The 14701-nt window shown below is 41.7% G+C and overlaps 1 protein-coding gene across 5 annotated transcripts in view; it reads left to right on the forward strand.

Annotated features, from left to right (window-relative positions):
- The window catches only part of TLE4 (transducin like enhancer of split 4), a 159540-nt gene that overhangs the window by 26810 nt on the left and 118029 nt on the right, over positions 1-14701 (forward strand). For 4 of the 5 annotated variants that reach the window (XM_018052096.1, XM_018052099.1, XM_018052095.1 and 1 more), the window contains exon 5: positions 14572-14634. The exons of the other annotated variant lie outside the window; for it this stretch is intronic. In XM_018052096.1, coding sequence (XP_017907585.1) covers positions 14572-14634 — 63 coding nt within the window. The remainder of the gene's footprint in view (positions 1-14571; positions 14635-14701) is intronic. 5 annotated transcript variants of the gene reach the window in all.

Raw genomic sequence — 14701 nt, forward strand, 5'->3', positions numbered from 1 at the left:
ATAGGTAACAGTTTGGGGACTGACTACTTTCAGTAGCAGTGCTTTGGAATATTAAATCAGAAGGTTTGTCAGAGTTGTTTTATGAATTAGGAATAGATAAATTGCTACTGCTACGTCGCTTCAGTTGTGTCCGACTCTGTGTGACCCCATAGACGGCAGCCCACCAGGCTCCCCCATCCCTGGGATTCTCCAGGCAAGAACACTGGAGTGGGTTGCCATTTCCTTCTCCAATGCATGAAAGTGAAAAGTGAAAGGGAAGTCGCTCAAGTTGTGTTCGACTCTTAGCGACCCCAGGGATTGTAGCCCACCAGGCTTCTCCGTCCATGGGATTTGCCAGGCAAGAGTACTGGAGTGGGGTGCAATTGTCTTCTCTGAGATAAATTGAGGTTCATAAAATGAAGGAAAGTTTAACCCCCAGAATAAAATAAATTTAAAAGCCACTTAGGTGAAAGGTAAGATCAAGTTCAGCATGTGTAAAATATTAAGTTAAGGCATCTGACACAGTCACAAATAGGAAGCTGAGACACCCTGCAGCTTGTTTTGGTTAATGCAAAACTTGTTTAAATTCTTCTGAGTACTTCTGAATTCTTAAATTTAATGACTTGCTTTAGAAAGAAATTTTGTTTTTCATTTTCATCATCTTCCTAACACAATATATTTCTGTAAGGCTCAACTGTTATCTGTAGTCTTAAATTGCAAGAAGCTTTGAAATTGAGCCTGACTTCCCCCGCCATCTCTTCTCCTCTTCCCCCAGCCTATTCTTTACTGTTTACTATGATATATAAAATTTACTGCATCCAAGGCAAGTATCTGTTTACCAAGAAAAGAGGAAGAGAGATCCTTTGCCAGTAGCAAAACATAAATACCAAGAATGTCTTTTCTGGGTCACAGTGCAGGAAAGTGGAGAAACAGCAGATTTTCTTGGGCTGGGCCTTTGACCTCATTCCTCTTTGCCATCAATTGGAGGGACTGTTCTTTATTATTACTGTGCCTGGGAGTCTGTCCTCTCACCCCCTTCTAGATCTGGAGCCCTTCTCCCATGTAGTATAAATTAGTAGTGATGTCTTCTTAATTGAGAGACAGGAAGAGCCCTAAGCTTCAATCGATACCTAACAATACAGCTACTCAATTTGTAGCACTATCTAATCTCAGTCTGTCTTAAAACAAATAGTACTACATACCTTAAGGGATTATATTAATAAGTCTACTCATAAATATTTCTGCCAGTGAGATGTGGGGCAGCATTATTCTTCCCATTTCATGGTTGTAGAAACAGAGTCCCAGGTCACTTAGGGTTTGCTTAAAGTCAATGGTAATTAGAGTCTCCTTGGGATTTGGGGCTCACAGTTTGTCATTCACAGTATCTGGTATGCTTTGCAGAATGTTCTGCCACTTGAGTCTGGATTCTTCCTGTACCTTTCCATAACTGTCCCCCCCAGGTAAACCTTGAAATCAGCCTTGTGACTTGCCTATCTTAATGAATGGTGGCACCATATGCAGGCTTTACACTTTGAAATCATGGATTCCTTACTTCCTCCTATTGTCCAAATCTAGTGACGTCACAGCGTGCTGCTGATTCTCCCTGTGTGGCTTGCCTCCTTTCCTTGCCCTCCCCATTATTCCCTGTCAGACCCTTGTTGTCATGCCAGGACAGCTGTGCCTCGCAGCTCATCACCTTATCTGCAGCCTTTGCCTTCTCTGCTCCCTTATCTGGGCTTACGGAAGCTCTGGGTATACTTCTGTATCTATCTATATTGTGTCATTCTTTAAGGGCCCGTCTCCACTCCAGGCAGTCCAGCCAGTATTTCCAACATGGGTCTAGCCTCTTTAACTTGTACAGCTTTTTTACCTAGGTGATCTTGTCCACTCTCAGTAGATGAATCCTCATTTTTTTCCTTATAGCCTGGATCTTTCCTCTGAGACTATTGCATGTAACCTAGTCCTCCTTTCCCTTGAATGTGTCACAAGTACTTAGACTCAACATGTCCCCAGATGACATCCTCCCCCACAAGCCTGCTTGTGGTCCTGTGATCTTTATCTCAGGAAATGCCAGCACCATCCACCCCATTTCTCAAGCCAGAAACCCAGAGGCAGGTAATGATTGCCTTTCCCTTTCAGTAGCCACACTTTGTCAGTCTTCTGGTCTTTTGCTGTTCTCCCGTACTCCCACACTTGTCTCCTCTCCAGCTATCTGATCATGGTGCATGGCTTAACCAGTTTACTCTTCTGTGGCTTTATCTGTAAAATGGGGGCAGAGGTCATCCTTTTAAAATTTTTCTCCACTGAAGTGAAGTACCTGGCTGAGAGGAAAGCATCTGTGCATGTTAGGATGTGGAGGATGATACTGATCATGATCCTGAGTAGTAATTACCACCATATTTAAGATGACTCACCGTGGGTAATCCTGTTGTCTCCTAACTGTTCTAACCGTTTTGGAGATTATCCCAGTACCTTGGGTTCTTCTGGACCTGCCTATTCGGCCTTATCTTGTCCCCTTTCCCGAGTCCTGTTTGTAGAATCTGAATCAGGCTGTTGCAACAGGCTGATCCTTTAGTGGAATGTTCTTGCCCTTTTCCCTGCCCTCTTTCCTTTGTCTAGCAGACTCACTTCAACCTTACTGAGGAAAAAAGTGTCTCCTGTGAAAGCATTTAAAAATACCCAGGGTTTTGTTTTCTCTTGTGTTTGTCTCATTTGTTAGATTATGGGCTTTATAAATCTTGACTTGTTCTCCTCTTTTCTCAGAGGGTAACACAGTGCCTGGCAGTATACAGACAAGTATTGAAAAAGTAGGGAATTAATGTGACTCACATGGTGTTGCTCTCTCCCTGGAAAGTCACTGTAATGACTTCAGCAGGAAGGGGTTCTTCCACCCTTCCCCATACGTTGTTGGGCTTCTCTGTGTACCTCCTGGGTACCACATGCTGTCTGTTACTGTGTTTATTTCCATTTAGTCTTCATCCGTACTAGTATATAAAAACTTCAAGTGAAAGTGAAGTCTCTCAGTCGTGTCTGACTCTTTGCAACCCCATGGACTGTAGCCTGGCAGGCTCCTCCGTCCGTGGAATTTTCCAGGCAGGGATACTGGAGTGGATTGCCATTTCCTTCTCCAGGGGATGTTCTCAACCCAGGGATTGAACCCGGGTCTCCTGCACTGCAGGTAGACTCTTTGCCATCTGAGCTACCAGGGAAGCAAAAACTTAAAAGGGTCCAGATCAATTTGGCATTCACCTCTGATTCCACTGTCACTCCCAGGTTAGAGTAGGAGTGAATGAAAGAGCCGATATCTGAAAATGCCTTGTTGAATTTCCTGCGTTTGTGGTGCAGTGGGAATTCCTATTGTTCCTATTCTGAAATTGTCTTTCATCCTCCATCTTTCCTCTTGTGGTATGTTTTGTGGTTATAAATCTCTTCTGTCCTTCCACAGCCACTCCAGCACAATCAGTGACAAGAAGCAGGGTGGAGAGCAGAAATGCCCTGGAGGGTCTTGACTTCCTGTCTGGTATTTATCATAGCTTTACTAGGAATCGTCCTTGATAGGTCCTTGCTGCCTCCCAAATAAAGTTCAAGCTCTTTAGTGTGGCATTCAAGACCTTCCACAGCCTGACCCCAGTGAACCCTTTCTGTCCTTATTTTCCACTCTGTTTTTTTATTGCATGCATCCCATGCTCCAGCTTAATGGTTTTCAATCCTTTCTGTGCATTAGAGTCACCTGGGGAGCTTTAAAATAAGTGCTGATGTGTGGGTTTGCCCCTCTGAGAGTGTGAGTTCATCAGTCTGGGGTGAGGCCTGGGCGTTGGTGTTTGGGAAAGATCCACTACTAATATTAGTGTAAATCTAGGGCTGGAAACCATTGACCAGCTTAGTGCTTCCCATGAAGTATAATCTCCTCTAAGAGCTCTGAGAAGAAAGGATTCCACAGTCAAAGAAGCTTGATTAGTCCTGCATTTTTATATACACCTTTTCAAAGATTTATCACATTGTCCATTGAGAGGCTCTGGGATGTCAGCAGGAAAGGAACCTGTTTAACTTTATTTAAGCTCTGTGTGGCCATCTGACCAAGGAGTTCTTTATGTATATAATACCTGTTAAGAACATCTGCATCGCTTGACATAGAACCTAGTTTGTGCAGTGCTGCTTCCAGCCACATTTCACTTTTAAGTTGCTTCTTTGTTTGTCTTTCCTTGCCCTCTCAAGTAAACCAGATACACCCCTTTCCCCAGGCTTTTCTCTTCAAGCTCCCCCCAACCCCAACACACACCCTTTTATCTTTTTCCTAGCACGGTTCAGCATCTGAAATTCCTCTCCATACACTTGTGTTTGCTTCTGTCTCCTGCTCCCGCCACCCCCTGAGTGTGAATGCTATGACAGCAGAGACTCACTTGTCTTGTTCACTCCTGTATCTCCCTCCCTGTGTCAGCACTTCAAGTAAGCCTGACATATTGTAGGTGCCTGGTAAATATTTGTTGATTGGACAGAAAGGCAGTGTTATATTCGTGGTTTTGGCTGTTCCTAAGGTTCACATGTTTAAAATTTTTAAACTCCCTGCACAATAAAAAGCAGCTAAATATACATTTTAAAAGTAACTAGGAACATAGGAACACAAGTAGATGATAAGTCATGTTCTACGCGTTTAATTTTCTCAGCTGCCTGCTAAAATATTAAAGAAGAAAACACGTAGAGGTAAATGTGAGCCTGATGATAGGAAAAAATACTGTTCTTTTTCTGATTTCTGAGTCTGTGGTATGGGACTTCTTTTTAAATTAATTTCTTAAGCAGCTTGTCACTGGCAGCTTCTCCCAGTTCATAGGAATCGCGCCTGTGTGAGTCACTGACAGTTTGGGTGAGGAATCAGTGAGTTCTAGTGGACTTGTGTGTGTTGTACACTGCACCAGTGATGGAAAAACTCTGCAGGAACAGGCAAGGGATTAGTAAATCTGAAGTTAAAACTTCCTAAGTGTTAGAACCCTCTTCCAGTGAGCATATTCACATAGGTTTGTCTGGGGTTGGGGATTGGGTTTGTGTATCTAAATCCATACACGAGATCCCATAAGTGTGGTGCTGCAGCAGTTCCTGGACCTTGTTTGGAAGGGATTCCGATGGCATCATCTCTAAGGGGGTCTTCCTTCTGTGGCTGTGTCCACTCTCCCCAAGCCTGGCACTGAGTGTCTGACGTCTGAGCAGGGTAGATGGGCCTGAGGTAGTTTACTCTTGAGCTCGTGTGTATGACCCCTGTGACCCACTACACCTGGAACTGTCAGGAATTGCTCTTCCTATAAGACCTGTGAGGGGTGCTGGTGCCCTGCTAGGGCCTTCTCTTGAGCTGTTAGAATCATTACTAATTCACTCTGGAGATACCACTGGGGAGATTTATCATGACTCACCATACAAGGTGCCCTCCTAGCATGCCATCTAACAAATACCCGTCTCCAGTGGGTCAGGTGATCACAATCTGGTATGAATAATCTCAGAAAGGAGGTTGAGTGCCATCTCCTTTGTATTTCTCAGATGATCTTTTAAAACACACATTCTGCCAGGGTTTCAGAATGAAAGCTTTAATCATTTACTTATCAGGCAGGAATTGTCCAGAGTGGATTTGCATTTCGTTTTGTGGCCTGCTGTGATTACTTATTATTCTTTCTGAGCAGTGTGCCATCCTAAATGCCAGAAAAGTTGTGTGTTGGGTAGGTAAGCATACCAAATCAGTACAAGCAGTTCTTCTCTAGGTGGGTATCCCTTTGTGGTGGAAGTGTTCTGACTATTCCCAGACAATGTTAGCGTGCTTGCAGAAGATTCCAGGAGATTCCAACCACCGGACCTGGATTACAGTTTCTTGTCATTCAACAAGTATTTCTGAGTGTTCTCTACAAATCAGGGTTGGGTTATAGACAGATCTATCTCTGCCCTCATTGCTCCTCCATTCTTGGGAACCTTGCTACTCGGAGTGTGGTCTGCACGCCTCCAGGGCCAGTGTCACTCTGCAGTTTGTTAGAAGTGTAGACTCTTAGGCCCCACTCTAGCTTGGATTTTAAGCAGATTCCCAGGTGATTATTATGCACACTAAAGTTTGAGAAGCACTGCTGTAGTACATGTAAACAAAAACATAGCTGAGATAAATTCAGGTGATTATAAACGTTGTGAAGAAGACTGTAAATGAGCTGGAGAATGACAGGGAGAAGAAGTCTCCAAGGATGGTGAGTGAAGATGTTTGAGGAGGTGTTGTGTGGACCGAGACTGAAATGATGAGTAGGGAATGAGCCATGAGATCTGAGAAAGGTGGCTCCAGGCAGAGGGCCTCTCACTTATCCTTGCCAGGCTTGATTTAGCCCCGTTTTTGATGCCAGGGTCAGAACTCTGGCAGCCCTGTGGATGGAGGCACGTGCAGGATGGCAGTGCACATGTTTGATGGGGCAGCAGGAGTGCAGGCTGTGGAAGAGCACAACTCCAGTTTTGAAAAGAACCATTTTATTCAATAGAGGACACAGTTGAAGGGGATAGAAGGCTTATCTTGGCAGTGATGGCTTTGAAGAATTGGAATTTTATGTAATTGGGAGGAGGAAGAGGAAACCGATGGGGGTCACTGTAGAATTGAAAGGACACGGGAGAGGGAAATGCTGAGGAATATGGCTGTAGAGAAACAGTCAGCTGGAGCTGCTCAGAGACCTGATAACTGAGTATAGAGGAAGCCTGCAGCCCAGTGTAAGAGGGCAGACTGAAAAGTAGAGCTTGGCTGTCTGTATGAAAGGTGCCTTGTGGCTTTCCTGGGAATAGGTATACTTGATGAGAACTTGGGAAGACCCATTATTGTTCTTAGTTTTCTTGCTAGTTTTATTCCAATATTCAAATTCCTATCTTCAGACATTTCTCACATGAATTTCTCACATGAATGTGAATCATATAGATCATGCTGGGGAAAATAAAGGTGAATGATCTTGCCTTTGACCATGTGGATCACAGCAAACTGTGGAAAATTCTTAAGGAGTGAGAATACTAGACCACTTGACCTGCCTCTTGAGAAATCTGTATGCAGGTCAAGAAGCAACAGTTAGAACTGAACATGGAACAATGGACTGGTTCCAAATTGGAAAAGGAGTTTGTCAAGGCTGTGTATTGTCGCCCTGCTTATTTAATGTGTATGCAGAGTACATCATGCAGAATGCTGGGCTGGATGAGCACAAGCTGGAATCAAGATTGCTGAGAGAAGTATCGATAACCTCAGATATGCAGATAACACCACCCTTATGGCAGAAAGCAAAGAGGAACTAAGGAACCTCTTGAAGAAAGTGAAAGAGGAGAGTGAAAAAGCTGACTTAAAACTCAACATTCAAAAAACTAAGATGGCATCCAGTCCCATCACTTCATGGCAAATAGATGGGGAAACAATGGAAACAGTGAGAGACTTTGTTTTCTTGGGCTCCAAAATCACTGTAAACAGTGACTGCAGCCATGAAATTAAAAGACACTTGCTCCGTGGAAGAAAAACTATGACCAACCTAGACAGCATATTAAAAAGTGGAGACATTACTTTGCCAACAGAGGTCCATCTAATCAACGCTATGGTTTTTCCAGCAGTCATGTATAGATGTGAGAGTTGGACTGTAAAGAAAGCTGAGCGCCGAATAATTGATGCTTTTGAACTGTGGTGTTGGAGAAGACTCTTGAGAATTCCTTGGACTGCAAGGAGATCAAACCAATTAATCCTAAGGGAAATGAGTCTTGAACATTAATTGGCAGGACCAATGCTGAAGCTGAAGCTCCCATACTTTGGCCACCTATTGTGAAGAACTGACTCATTGGAAAAGACACCTTGATGCTAGGAAAGATTGAAGGTGGGAGGGGAAGGGAATGACAGAGCATTGAGGTGGTTGGATGGCTTCACCGACTTGATGTACATGAGTTTGAGCAAGCTCTGGGAGATGGTGAAGGACAGGGATGCCTGGCATACTTTAGAACTTGGGGTCTCAACGAGTTGGACATGATTGAGCAACTGAACTGAACTGACTGATCCTCTACTATGGGCACAAGGAATGTTTGTCCCTTTCACTATTACCAGCAATAAAAATGCTTAATCGTAGGTCCACATTCTAGGCACCTGTACATTTATGTCATTGGGAAAGAGTGGGGAAGAAAAAAGAAGACAGAGAGTAAGTGAGACTCAGGAGATACCAGAAAATAGCTGGCAGGTCTTGCTGTGTGATATGCTGGCCCACCAGTGCAGAGAAAACGAGCACGAGCAGAACTTGAGTGTCTCTGGACTCGGTCATCAGGTCTCTGACCAGTTCAACCTGGTTCTGTGAAGGCTGGTCCTTGCCCCCCACCTCTGGTAGAGCTGAGTATAACCTTACCATTGGTTCCACTATTTTTCAGACTTGAGAACTGAAATGATTGGACCTTATGGGAGTAATTGGATGTCTGTCTGGCAAAAATCGGGACTTCCCTGGTGGCTTAGATGGTAAAGCATCTGTCTACAATGCGGGAGACCCGGGTTCAATCCCTGGGTTGGGAAGATCCCCTGGAGAAGGAAATGGCAATCCACTCCAGCTTGGAAAATCCCATGGACGGAGTCCATGGGTTTGCAAAGAGTCGGACATGACTGAGCAACTTCACTTTCACTGGCAAAATGATTGTCATTCTCAACGATGATAAACTATCACTCATCCCATTAGGAACAGTATTTAAATACTATAACCAGAGCCCAGAATATGTTGGTAGGGCAAGCAAATGTCTGGTAATTCCCTTAAAGACCTTCTAGAAAGCTCACGGGGCACTTTTTTTAAACTATTGCAGAATTGCATCAGTGAAATACAGCTTCACCTTTGGGGACAGATGGGAAGCGTTTCATGAAATGTAGGCATTCTGTGGTACTCTCTGGGAAAGACATCATCCCGTGTGTTCCTGCGCTAGCACTGCGCTCATTTATCTTGTTAGAACAAAGGAATGGGGAACCTCAGTGTATGCAGATAACTGCTCGCTGGGTACTTTAAAAGGACACTTAGCACGCAGTAAGTGGAATAAACATGGGTTCAAAACACAAAGCAAATTGACCTTGCTTGAGTTATTACAATTAATAGACTCATTGCTACTCCCTGGGGAAGGGGAGTGAATAAAAAAATTTGATTATTGGCACTTTCATATCATTCAAGGTAATATAATTGAGTATTTCTGTATAGTACCTCTTTCTTGTTAGAGGAGGTAGAATGATGAGAGCTTTTAGAATTGTCTTAATACTTTTCAGGAAAAAAAGAAGTCTTCTTAGTTTGAATCAGTCCTTTAGGGAACTCATAGATGTCCTGTTAAATTGATTCTTACAATGTTACTACTTCATTATATTGCTTTACTGAGCAGTATAAAATATTTTGTGCAAAATAATCACCTGTATGTATCTGGTTTATCAGCTTGCTAGTAATGCTGACAATACTTTTGATCTAAATCTCTAAGCCTTATTCCAGTCTGGCTTTTAAAAAATACAGCTAATATTATTTATTAACATGTTCTTACCTCTTTTGTAAAGTTGAATTTGTATGACAAGATAAACACTTGTTGTCAGTTTAGAGGAATACTACAACTCACATGTTTTTTTTCCTATGTTTATTAAGTTGGGAAGAATTTCTCTTTAGTCTTCTGACTTTTTAATCTGTGGACAGGCAGGATCAGTTCCAGAAATAGTACTGTTTCTCAAATAATTTAGAACAAATCAGTAACAAATCAAGGTAATTTATCTTCTGATTGAAATTAAAAAAAATAGTCTTGGTTCTATAGTAGTAAAAGGGGCTTAACGGAGAGAGTTGGATTTATTTGTACTTATTCTGAAAAGCATTTCAGACAGAATATTGGGATTTTTTTTTCAGTTCTTTTGTGTTTATGTATATGGTGTATGTTCTTGATAAACAATACAATAAATAGATTCATCTTAAATTTTTTTGGCAGAGAAACTGCTCTATAAAAACAGATTAATTATGAAATGTTAGTCTTTGAGAATGTTTTCCTGAAACTATAATTGTTTTTTTGCACCTATCTCTCACCCCACTGGCTACTGAAATAGCATTGTTTTGTTATTCTGTTTTACTTCAACAATACTATATAGTAGTGTTGTTCCTATTTTGATGAGAAAACAAAAACACATTTTTTGAACTGTTACTTTTGATGCTTGTCTTTGATAAACTAATCTGTACTTTCTCTCAAGTTTATTATGTCATTAAAGTAAAATTTATTTTTTAAAGGAAATCATATAGGCAGAAATAATCAAAATAAGAATAAAAATTAAATATTTTATTAGGATGATTTGAGGGGATGTAATTCAGTTCAAGTGTAGGCTTAACTAGATTTTTGTCTTAACTAGTGTAATTTGTTACAAGTAATAAAGAATTTATGTGATATAATGTGTCTTAGTATTTGATACATTTTAAGGGATTGAATTGTGACATTCTTTCCAGTGCATGACATTGCTTTCCCATGATGCAAGGTAGTTAATAAATTTTGCAGTGATTCTTGAGTTGGAGTGTGAAGAAAAAGGGTATAAATGGTTTTTCTCAGTGTTTTTCTGTTTCATTACTAACTGGTCACGCTGCCAGTCTGCTGGCCATCACCACTTTGGGGGGTTAGTTAGCCTGTCAGCATTCATGTGCCAGGTGTCAAGTGCGTAACCAAGGGACTTTCATAGAATGCCCTTTTTGTTACGTTGCCTTTTCCTAAAATATTTTGTGCAAACAGATTTTTGTTTTTTTTTAGTGGGATGGTCATTGTTTTCGTTGGTTCCTATTGGAGGGTGGCATAAGGGTGGGAAATTATAGGAAGAGGAGATAGAATGCTAGTCAGTTGAAGGTAGGAAAATACGTGTGGAATTTAAAAAAAAAATGAATATCTTGATGGATTGAGGTAGTCGTAATAGTGTCAAAATTGTTAATGTATTTGACAAACTATGGCTGCAAAAACAACAATTTTGTTATATTTTGGCATGAGCAATTGTTCTTTTCTGGGGGCCATTAATGCTGTTTTGAAATATCACGGGCATCTGAAGCAGTAGTTAGCAGTTCCATAAAGCACTGAATACCATGATAACATCCAGAAAGCCCCACAGCAGTATTTCAGAATCTCTGCCCATTTAAATGGGCTATCTGTGAATGGACTTGCTCAGGGATGCATGAGCCGCTTCACCTATAAATTTGATTGGAAGCTACAGAGCTGGCATAGGCTGATGGATAGCAGATTAGAGCCCTGATTAACCATGAGATTCGAAGACTGGGAATATATTGTCTAAGCAAGATTCGTCAGATGCAATCAGAATTTCAAGTGGTCAGATGAAATTCAAATGTGTATTGTGGCTTTTCCTCCCCTGGTGCTTTTCCTCCTTGGTTGTCTCCCCGCCCCCACACTCCCTTTCTTTCTGCAAAGCTGAAAAATACTTCTTTGATGAATCTGCTCCTTACCCTAAAGCTGTCTGTCTGTTATTCATCAGAAAGCAGGTCGCAGTTCAGTGAGCAGAAGAAAAGATTTTAATAGAAGCTGTGCCAAGGGCTGTAATGCATCATTTTAGGGCCCTAATTACATTACAATGACAAATATCAATGGTGACAACAGCAATAACCTACATCCTTTAATGGCTGTGCTGGAAAAGGAGTTTGGGCCCCACGCCATTAAATTAGACTCAGTTTCAAAACATAGGCCATTAGAAGTGTGTGTCCACAGTATTATTGGCTGATCGGTGAAGCCCAGTGGAAAGGCCTGTAAATAAATGATGCCTCCCTAAAGCTGGGTCCTGTGGGACAAAAGAGGCAAAATGAGATGACCGTGGAAGCAGCAGCGTTTCCGAGGCAACTTTAGCTTTCAAAGTGAGGAATGACCTGCTTAATTTTATGAAATCACACACACGCATCCAACCCCCCTGATGCCAATTAGCCAGACCAGGACGATCCATTGGCGTGACAACTTAGAGAAATTAAGAAGTCTTTTAGACAAAAGCAGACCTTTAAAGACAAAAGTTTGGAAGGTTTCTGCCCCTGCCATCCCCTGTTCTGTTGTGTATGTGTGTTAACGTACATGAATCAATAAAAGGACTTTCTGACTTTTCTACATTCATTTTTGAGGAAGTGTAGATTTGCGTTTTCATAGTTGCTCAGACTTAACATAGCCTCGGCCCCAAATTAAAGGAGAAAAATAAATACTTCTTGGTTTTTATTTTGCCAAATGAGTGAGTTTCCTTAGAGTAGTTTTTATTGCCTAGATTATGTAGGCAAACTAAAGAACTCAGTTTTCTTATGTGCCCACACATTTTTCAACCCTCCTAGCAAGGGACTATTTTATTTATGTAAACAACATAATGAGGAAAATATGCTTGGCAGATGGTTCTGAGCATTAGAATCATCAGTTTGGTCTGCCCCAAAGTGTCTCATTATCTTTTATTCTCTCCCCCTCCACCTCTCCCTACAAAAAGCTTAACAACCAAATGCCTCTGAGACTAGTGCTTTCAGTCTGGTGAATGCTACTCTATTTTCTCAGCTCGCGCTGGAATTTCACCCTATAACCACTGTGGTATGTTCATCCAGGTGGAGAGTGGTTTGGTGATTCCCATTGCAGCTTTTCATGGTGGTTTAAGCATTCTTAAAGGATAGCTAAATGCTCCACAGGGCCAGGGCAGTAAATTAAATCAGGTCAGCACAGTTGGGTCCTTATTCACTGCTGCTTATTGGTGCTGGGTTTTTGTCCATCCTATTAGGAATGCAGGCTGGAATGGAAAGCTGAGGTCTGAAACTTCATGGTGAATTTGTGTTTTCTCTTGGCGGGCAAAATTTTTGAGGTGCAAGTATTTGAAAGATCGCATAGCCACAAAGTCAAAAGGGTTGCTGAGGAAAGAAGGAAACCTAGATTGCACAAGCAGAGTGTCGCTGTCATTCTGGTTATGACTTAGCAAGAAAAGGAGGATTTTTGTCCTCTTGTACAATGAGGAACTGACTGTGGATGGAATTTATGTTAAGAATGTCTCAGGGATAGAAATTGCCTTTTGTTTTCTGTCTCCCATCAGTTCTTGCCTCTCCTTTTCCCTACTCCGTCATTAAAAAAAAAAGCTATTTTGATAGATGTTAACTGAACTTAACTGCAGTCATCTTTTCACAGTTTATGTAAGTCAAATCATTATGCTGTACATCTTAATCTTATAGAGTGTTGTATGTCAATTATATCTCAATAAAACTGGAAAAAAATTTTTGTATGTATGTGTATAAAAACGCTGTGTCTACATGGCTCTTTGTGACCCCATGGACTGTAGCCTACCAGGCTTCTCCATCGATGGGATTCTTCAGGCAAGAATACTGGAGTGGGTTACCATTTCCTTCGCCAGGGGATCTTCCCGATCCAGGGATCAAACCCGAGTCTCCTGCATTAGAGGCAGACGCTTTAACCTCTGAGCCACCAGGGAAGCCCAAACTATATATGGAGCCGTCTGCTAATATAAATTAAGGTGAAGATCAGTGAAGCTCTGGGTAGCTTTTTGTAGAAAGTGTATTGGTATTTCTTTTTTATTTTTAACTTACTGTAACATGCTATTTGTCTAAAATTTGAACACTCACAAAATTAATAGAGAATAAACTATTATCTGACATTATTGGGACTTTTACAGCTCTGTAGTACCATGTTAATTAATGTTGCTGAGGTTAGTCTCCGTATATAAACAATTGGTTTTTTGCACACTGAAAACCCTGATGGGGCACATTTGGAAGTTTTAGTGGTTGAGGAAAACATGGTATTTCCCAGCAGTATATAACTAAGGATCTGAATTAGGTCATGTGGGTGGGTTGGGTGCTGTTCATTTGGAAGGTTGGAGGCTTGATCATGAAATCCCAGTGCTGATGTTTAAAGCAAAGGCCACAAATGTAGAAGTCCAGTGAGTTACTGGAGAAGGCACTGGCACCCTACTCCAGTACTCTTGCCTGGAAAATCCCATGGACTGAGGAGCCTGGTAGGCTGCAGTCCATGGGGTCATGAAAAGTTGGACACTTCACTTTCACTTTTCACTTTCATGCACTGGAGAAGGAAATGGCGACCCACTCCAGTGTTCTTGCCTGGAGAATCCCAGGGACAGCAGAGCCTGATGGGCTGCCGTCTGTGGGGCTGCATGGAGTCAGACATGACAGAAGCAACTTAGCAGCCGCCGCAGCAGCAGTGAGTTACTAAGAAAAGTTGGGGTGTAGGGAAGGATGTGTCTTTACCATCTAAACTCAAAGACAAGGTTTTATAAAGAACCACATAGAATGAATAAGGGTCCTGTTAAACGCTTTTGAAAACAGATTTCCAGTCATGAAAATGAAATTCCTTTTTATGTTGTTCTGCTGCTTGAAGATTGACTTTTTTAGATGAATGCTGGTTAATAAATTGTGGTATTAATGTGGCACTGTTGTCACTGCCTCCTTCTAATGGGCATGCTGATGATAGCTTGCCTCTTCCTTTGGAAATACTCCTGCCAGAATATAAAGTGTGTTTTAATATCATCCTGCTAATATTTTGGGAATTTATAACCAGCTGACTGTTCTCTTTATTGCTTTCCTTTCCTTTTTTTTTCTTTTCTTTTTTTCTCTTTTGCAGGCAGAGATTGTCAAGAGGCTGAACGCTATCTGTGCCCAAGTCATTCCTTTCCTGTCCCAAGAGGTAAGGCAGGTGGTTTCAAGCATTGGGCTAGAAGGTACCATTTGAGTGGTTTTGCGGATAAAACTTG

This window comes from Capra hircus, chromosome 8 (genome assembly GCF_001704415.2).
Source record: "Capra hircus breed San Clemente chromosome 8, ASM170441v1, whole genome shotgun sequence".
Lineage (NCBI taxonomy): Eukaryota > Metazoa > Chordata > Mammalia > Artiodactyla > Bovidae > Capra > Capra hircus.